Here is a 7,500-nt window from a genome sequence, read left to right as displayed (position 1 = left end):
TCTCTCCCTCTCTCTCTCAGGTTACATCCTGGCCCTGGGTCCCCTTCTGTTCGTGACGGTGTTTGACGTGTGGTTGGAGCGGTTCTCCACCCGCCAGGCCTACATCATCAACCTGGTCTCTGTCGGGGTGGTGGCCTTCGGATGCACTGGTAAATACCCCACAGCGACGCCGGCCCCTTAAGAGCGACACCGGCCCTTTAAGAGCGACGCCGACCCTTAAGAGCGACGCCGGCCCCTTAAGAGCGACGCCGGCCCTTTAAGAGCGACGCCGACCCTTAAGAGCGACGCCGGCCCTTTAAGAGCGACACCGGCCCCTTAAGAGCGAAGCCGGCCCTTTAAGAGCGACACCGCCCCTTTAAGAGCGCCGCTGGCCCTTTAAGAGCGACGCCGGCCCTTTAAGAGCGACACCGGCCCCTTAAGAGCGACGCCGGCCCTTTAAGAGCGACACCGGCCTCTTAAGAGCGAAGCCGGCCCTTTAAGAGCGACACCGCCCCTTTAAGAGCGCCGCTGGCCCTTTAAGAGCGCCGCCGGCCCTTTAAGAGCGCCGCCGGCCCTTTAATACCCACAATCCTTTGTGTTCACATGCTGTGCGGGATATTTAAAAAATGCGTATGGGAAGCGATACACATTGCTTTACACATGTGAAGTTATTTGAACGTTTTCAGAAATATTTTTGCCGTATTGCTTGTTATAGATCAATCATGTAAATGCAAAAGATGTACCTATGCAGGGTTTTTCCAACGTTTTTGCAACGTAATGATAGCCTATATTTTGCATGGATTGATTTGTTTTAATATGTAAGTAGCTGGTGTTTAAACAAACTACTGTCGCCAATAACAATTTGAACAATTAAAATATTAAAATATTTACCACTGGAGCAATATTAAAAAGCGGAAGCGGAAACGCTTCCACACTAGCAAGTCGATCCAAACTCTGAACGCTACAAACACTAGGCAGCACTCTAGCCTCTTCTCCATAGGACGCAACTCGCAAGGAAGTGTTGTAGCAAGGCTGCGGCCTCACTGGGAAACAGCGTCCTGTTCCGTCTGATCACCCCCTCCTCTCGCCCCCCAGTGCAGCAGTCCAGTTTCTATGGTTACATGGGGATGCTCCCCAAGAGGTACACACAGGGCGTGATGACGGGAGAGAGTGAGTACCCACAGACGCACACACGCACACACACACACACACACACACACACACACACACACACACACACACACATACATGCACACATACACAGGCACAAACAGGCACACACACATGCACACGCACACACACACAAACGCACGCACACACACACATGCACGCACGCACGCGCACACACACAAACACAAACACGTACACACACACGCACACACACGCACACACACGCATGCACGCAGGTGCACACACATACACACACAAACACGTACACACATGCACACACACACACACTAACGCACACACACATACACACACAAACGCACACACGCACGCACACACGCAGACGCACACACACACACAAACACGTACACACACACGCACACACACACGCACGCGCGCACACATACAAACATGCACGCAGACACACACACACACAGATGCACACACATACAGACACAGACAAACACACACACAGACGCACACACGTATACACACTCACACACACTATTTTGTCCTTTCTCATGTTTTCTATCTCATTCTTCCAAGATTTCCTCATTCATATTATCTCTTTCTTCTATCTTTTATACTTTTATTGTTCTTTATCTTTCCCTCCTCCTCTCAACTTGACTTTCTCTCTCCCTCCCCCCTCTCCCCCTCCCCCTCCCTCCCTCCCCCCATCTCCTCTCCCCCCATCTCCTACCCCTCCCTCCCCCATCTCCTCTCCCCCCATCTCCTCCCCTCCCTCCCTCCCCCCCTATCTCCCCCCCTCTCCCCCCTCCCCCCCCGTCTCCTCCCCCTCCCTCCCCCCATCTCCTCCCCCTCCCTCCCCACATCTCCTCCCCCTCCTCTCCCCCCCTGTCTCCACCCCCCCTCTCCCCCCCCCATCTCCCCCCTCCCCCCCCTGTCTCCTCCCCCTCCCTCCCCCCATCTCCTCCCCCTCCTCTCCCCCCCTGTCTCCACCCCCCCTCTCCCCCCCCCCTATCTCCCCCCTCCCCCCCTCCCCCCCCTGTCTCCTCCCCTCCCTCCCCCCCATCTCCTCCCCCCCCTCCCCAGGCACGGCGGGGGTCATCATCTCTCTGTCCCGTATCTTCACTAAGCTCCTGGTCCAGGACGAGCGCGTCAACACGCTCATCTTCTTCCTAGTCTCCATTGGCATGGAGCTGCTCTGCTTCCTGCTGCACGTCCTCGTGCGCCGCTCCCGATTCGTCCGCTACTACACCGGGGGCGGGGCCAAGGGCCAGGCCGCCAGTATGGCCGACCCCCGGGACTCAGGCACGGGGTACCGGGTCCACCACGACGTCACGGCGGAGGATGTACGATTTGTACGTCGTTGGTTTGTTGCGAATGGTTATTGATCTGTCAGGATATATACCTTCACTCAAACACTCTCTCCCACACACAAAGATAAGCACAAGCACACACTTGTGCTTGTGCTTATCTTTGTGTGTGGGAGAGACACACACACGCACGCACAAACACACGCACATGCATACGCACACAAAATGCAGACCGACTTTTGTCAGGCCTGAAGCAAGCTGGTGCAGAATGATGCAGGCTGCTGTAGGCCTGCTGTAGGCCTGCATCGTGGGGATGCAGGCCTACAGTGGGCCTCCAGCAGGCCTACAGCAGACTAATGCAGGCCTACAGCAGGCTGATGCAGGCCTACAGTGGGCCTCCAGCAGGCCTACAGCAGACTAATGCAGGCCTACAGCAGGCTGATGCAGGCCTACAGCAGGCCTACTGCAGGCTGATGCAGGCCTACAGCAGACTAATGCAGGCCTACTGTAGACTAATGCAGGCCTGCAGCAGGCTGATGAAGGCCTACAGTGGGCCTACAGCAGGCCTAAAGCTGACTAATGCAGGCCTACAGCAGGCCTACAGCAGACTAATGCAGGCCTACAGCAGACTAATGCAGGCCTACAGCAGACTAATGCAGGTCTACAGCAGACCTACAGCAGGCCTACTGCAGGCTGATGCAGGCCTGCAGCAGGCTGAGGCAGGCCTACAGTGGGCCTCCAGCAGGCCTACTGCGGTCTGTTTGATGCCCCCCCGGTCTCCTTCTGGTCTCGTGATGTGTGTGCGGTGTTTCATTAGTTAGTGTTCAGCAGACAGGCTGTCAGGAGGCTGCAGCTGAACAGCTAGCCTGGCAGAAACACACCGCTTGCAGGTGTTTGTTTGTGCATCAGTGTGTGTGTGTTTGTTTGTGTATGTGTGCATTAGTCTGTTGTTGTGCGTGCATGACCTTGTATGTGTGTGTGTGTGTGTGTGTGTCTGTGTGTGTGTGTGTGTGTGTGTGTGTGCCTGCCTGCCTGCCTGTTTGTGTGTGTGTGTGTGTGTGTGTGTGTGTGCCTGCCTGCCTGCCTGCGTGCGTGTGTGTGTGTGTGCGTGCCTGCCTGTGTGTGTGTGTGTGTGTGTGTGTGTGGGTGCCTGCCTGTGTGTGTGTGTGTGTGTGTGTGTGTGTGTGTGTGCGTGCCTGCCTGTGTGTGTGTGTGTGTGTGTGTGTGTGTGTGTGCGTGCCTGCCTGCCTGTGTGTGTGTGTGTGTGTGTGTGTGTGTGTGTGTGTGCGTGTGCGTGCCTGTGTGTAGGCGTAGCAGAGGACGGTGATTTAGTGGCGCTCCTGCGTGGAGGCGAAGCCGTTTATTTAAACTCCCGGTAGCGTAGATCTGTGGCTCTAGAGCAGAGAGAGAGGGCGATCAAGGGAAGAGATCCCTAGAAAGAGAGAGACAAATGAGAGAACCAGACTGAAGGGGGGAGATACTGGTACAGCCTGGGTGAGGGAGGGGGAGAGAAAGGAGGGAGAGAGAGAGAGAGAGAGAGAGAGAGAGAGAGAGAGGGAGAGTCAGAGAGAGAGCGAGAGAGAGAGAGAGAGAGAGAGAGAGAGAGAGGGCGCTGCAGGGTAAACATTGTGTTGTTGTGTGAGCAGCTGAAAGAGCTAATGCTACACATCACTCAGTGTGTCTTCAAGGAGGACAGCGCGCTGAGCCATCAGACACACACACACACACACACACCCACACACACATTGTGCGTGTGTCAGTGCGTGTGTCAGTGTGTGTGTGTGTCCAGTGCGTGTATGTGTCCCAGTGTGTGTGTGTGTGTGTTGGTGTGTGTTTGTGTGTTACGGCACCCCCACATGGTCGGAGAGGGTACCAAATAACACATAGGCTGAAGACAATGGGCTGTGTTGGAAAACAATGAATTTATTTAAGCAGTGCTTTAGACACATGGCGGGATGGTTATTAAATCAATGAAAGGAAATAGAACAAAACAGAAAGGATACCCTAACTAACCTAGCTCTGGGGGAACAAACTATCTCCTCCCGACCAGAAATAAAAGGTGGTGCCGGGTCTTCTAACTACGCTGCTCTAACCTGAACTAATAATGTGAAAACAACCATCGCCAACCACCAACGCATAAATGATACGAAAAGCAGAATGTTCCCACGTGGGAAATGGTGCCTAACAGCAACTTGCAGTATATATCAATAAACTCTACACATAAGACGCAGAGTGCCGGCGTGGCACAGCGTGAAACAGGCTGGCGTTGTGACACGGTAGCGGATGCGTGCGGGATCATCCCCAAGGGTCCAAGTTAAGGACTTCTGCCAGACCACTGCAGAACCATCCTGTGTGGTTCCCAGTCTGCCCATCCTGTTTGGTTCCCAGTCTGCCCATCCTGTGTGGTTCCCAGTCTGCCCATCCTGTGTGGTTCCCAGTCTGCCCATCCTGTGTGGTTCCCAGTCTGCCCATCCTGTGTGGTTCCCAGTCTGCCCATCCTGTTTGGTTCCCAGTCTGCTCATCCTGTTGGTTCCCAGTCTGCCCATCCTGTGTGGTTCCCAGTCTGCCCATCATGTGTGGTTCCCAGTCTGCCCATCATGTGTGGTTCCCAGTCTGCTGGGACTTGGGGCGGTCCATGCAGGTCTGTCTCCGGTTGCCAGGGGATACGGAGGCTCTGCTGCAGATGATCAGGGAGAGTGCTGCTGCCCCCCCACTCCTAATCAACTAATGGCTCTGAGTCAGAGTGTGTGTGTGTGTGTGTGTGTGTGTGTGTGTGTGTGTGTGTGTGTGTGTGTGTGTGTGTGCGTCAGCATTATATTCAGTACAGTTGTAGGGTGATCTCTACTCTCGAGTCTCTCTGGAGGACGTGTTTATATCAGGATATATCAGAATATCTATATATATCTATATATATATATATATAGATATATAGATATATATCTATATATATATATGTATCTCTATATATATATATATATATAGAGATATAGATATATAGATATATATCTATATCTATATATATAGAGATATATATATAGCGATATAGATATATATCTCTATATATATCTATATCTCTATAAATATAGAGATATATACCTATACCTCTATATTTATAGAGTGAAGGTTGTGGTCGTCAGGGCGCGGCTCCAAGGGGCGTGGCCAGAGGAGACAGGCCATCTGTCCCCGTCCATCACCTCACAGCGCTGTTTACGTTCTCCTTATCTCCAGGGTAACGGAGGGGCGGGGGCGTCCCCCACCGAGGAGGGGGGGGGCGAGGACTTCGCCGGCGGGACGTACGTCCGCTTTGACGCCCCGAAGGCCAAGATCAAGAGGAACTGGCCGGGCGTACGAGGTAACACCCCCACTACTGTCTCTCTCTCTCTCTGCCTCCTCTCTCTCTCTCTCTCTCTCTGTCTCCCTCTCCCTCTCTCTCTCTCTCTGTCTCTCTCTCTTTCTCTCTCTCTCTCTCTCTCTGTCTCCCTCTCCCTCTCTCTCTCTCTCTCTCTCTCTCTCTCTCTGTCTCTCTCTGTCTCCCTCTCTCTCCCTCTCTCTTTCTCTCTCTCTGTCTCTCTCTCTCTCTCTCTCCCTTTCTCCCTCTCTCTCTCTCTCTCTCTCTCTCTCTCTCTCTCTCCTCTCTCCTCCGGTTCCTCCCGTTCCTTCGGTTCCTCTGGTTCTTCCGTTCCTCCCGTTTATCCCGTTCCTCACCCTTCCTCTGGTTCCTCCCGTTCCTCCCATTCCTCCGGTTCCTCTCGTTCCTCCCGGTCCTCCCGGTCCTCCGGTTCCTCCGGTTCCTCCTGTTCCTCCCGTTCCTCTGGTTCCTCCCGTTCCTCCGGTTCCTCCCGTTCCTCCCGTTCCTCACCCTTCCTCTGGTTCCTCACCCTTCCTCCGGTTTCTCTCGTTCCTCCCGGTCCTCCCGGTCCTCCGGTTCCTCCGGTTCCTCCTGTTCCTCTGGTTCCTCCCGTTCCTCTGGTTCCTCTGGTTCCTCCGGTTCCTCCCGTTCCTCCGGTTCCTTCGTTCCTCACCCTTCCTCCCGTTCCTCCGGTTCCTCCGGTTCTTCCCGTTCCTCTGGATCCTCTGGTTCCTCCCGTTCCTCTGGTTCCTCCGGTTCCTACCGTTCCTCCCGTTCCTCACCCTTCCTCCCGTTCCTCACCCTTCCTCCGGTTCCTCCGTTCCTCCCATTCCTCCGGTTCCTCCCGTTCCTCACCCTTCCTCCCGTTCCTCCGGTTCCTCCCGTTCCTCACCCTTCCTCCGGTTCCTCACCCTTCCTCCCGTTCCTCACCCTTCCTCCGGTTCCTCACCCTTCCTCCCGTTCCTCCCGTTCCTCCCGTTCCTCCCGTTCCTCACCCTTCCTCCGGTTCCTCTGTTCCCAGACATGTTCCTGCACCGCTATGTGGTGGCCCGTGTGATCTGGGCCTACATGCTGTCCATCGCCGTGACCTACAGCGTGACGCTGTGTCTGTTCCCGGGGCTGGAGTCGGAGATCCGGAACGACGCGCTGGGGGAGTGGCTTCCCATCCTCATCATGGCCACCTTCAACATGTCCGACTTCGTTGGCAAGGTGAGGCTGCAGACACGCCGTTTCCTTGGTTACGGAGGTGAGGCTCAAAGGGGTTCAGAGGCCACTCTCTATGACTCCTAACCCCGAGCCCCTAAAGGAGCAGGGAGACCCCTTAAGACGAGGGGGGGGGCTCATGGCCGACCTCATGGGGTCAAAACAAGCAAAAGTGTTAGACTAAAGTAATGAGAACATGATTCATGTCCATGAGGTGGGGGGGCAGGGGTGAAGGGGTGAGGGGGTGAGGGTGAGGGGGTGAGGGGGTGAGGGTGAGGGTGAGTAGGAGGCAGCAGGGCCTCCAGACAGCAGTGTTTGATGGGCCAGAGGACATCACTGTCACAGGTCATTCAGCTTTCAGACACCTCTTGTTCTAGAAAGTCGTGTTCTAGACACCTCTTGTTCTAGATAGTCGTGTTCTAGACACATCTTGTTCTAGATAGTCGTGTTCTAGACACATCTTGCTCTAGATAGTCGTGTTCTAGACACATCTTGTTCTAGATAGTCGTGTTCTAGACACATCTT

General features: G+C 54.5%; 1 protein-coding gene across 1 annotated transcript in view; it reads left to right on the top strand.

Moving 5' to 3' along the window:
- LOC307091663 (equilibrative nucleoside transporter 4-like) overlaps positions 1 to 6,981 on the top strand; it is a gene marked incomplete at both ends in the record, with an annotated part of 11,659 nt that extends 4,678 nt beyond the window's left edge. Inside the window, 5 exons of the mRNA XM_079759306.1 lie at positions 21 to 149; positions 1,075 to 1,149; positions 2,200 to 2,468; positions 5,652 to 5,775; positions 6,794 to 6,981. Coding sequence (XP_079615432.1) covers positions 21 to 149; positions 1,075 to 1,149; positions 2,200 to 2,468; positions 5,652 to 5,775; positions 6,794 to 6,981 — 785 coding nt within the window. The remainder of the gene's footprint in view (positions 1 to 20; positions 150 to 1,074; positions 1,150 to 2,199; positions 2,469 to 5,651; positions 5,776 to 6,793) is intronic.
- Between the last annotated feature and the right edge of the window lie 519 nt (positions 6,982 to 7,500).

Source organism: Pollachius pollachius (genome assembly GCF_949987615.1).
Source record: "Pollachius pollachius genome assembly, contig: scaffold_526, whole genome shotgun sequence".
Lineage (NCBI taxonomy): Eukaryota > Metazoa > Chordata > Actinopteri > Gadiformes > Gadidae > Pollachius > Pollachius pollachius.
This window is presented reverse-complemented; position numbering and strand designations above follow the sequence as displayed.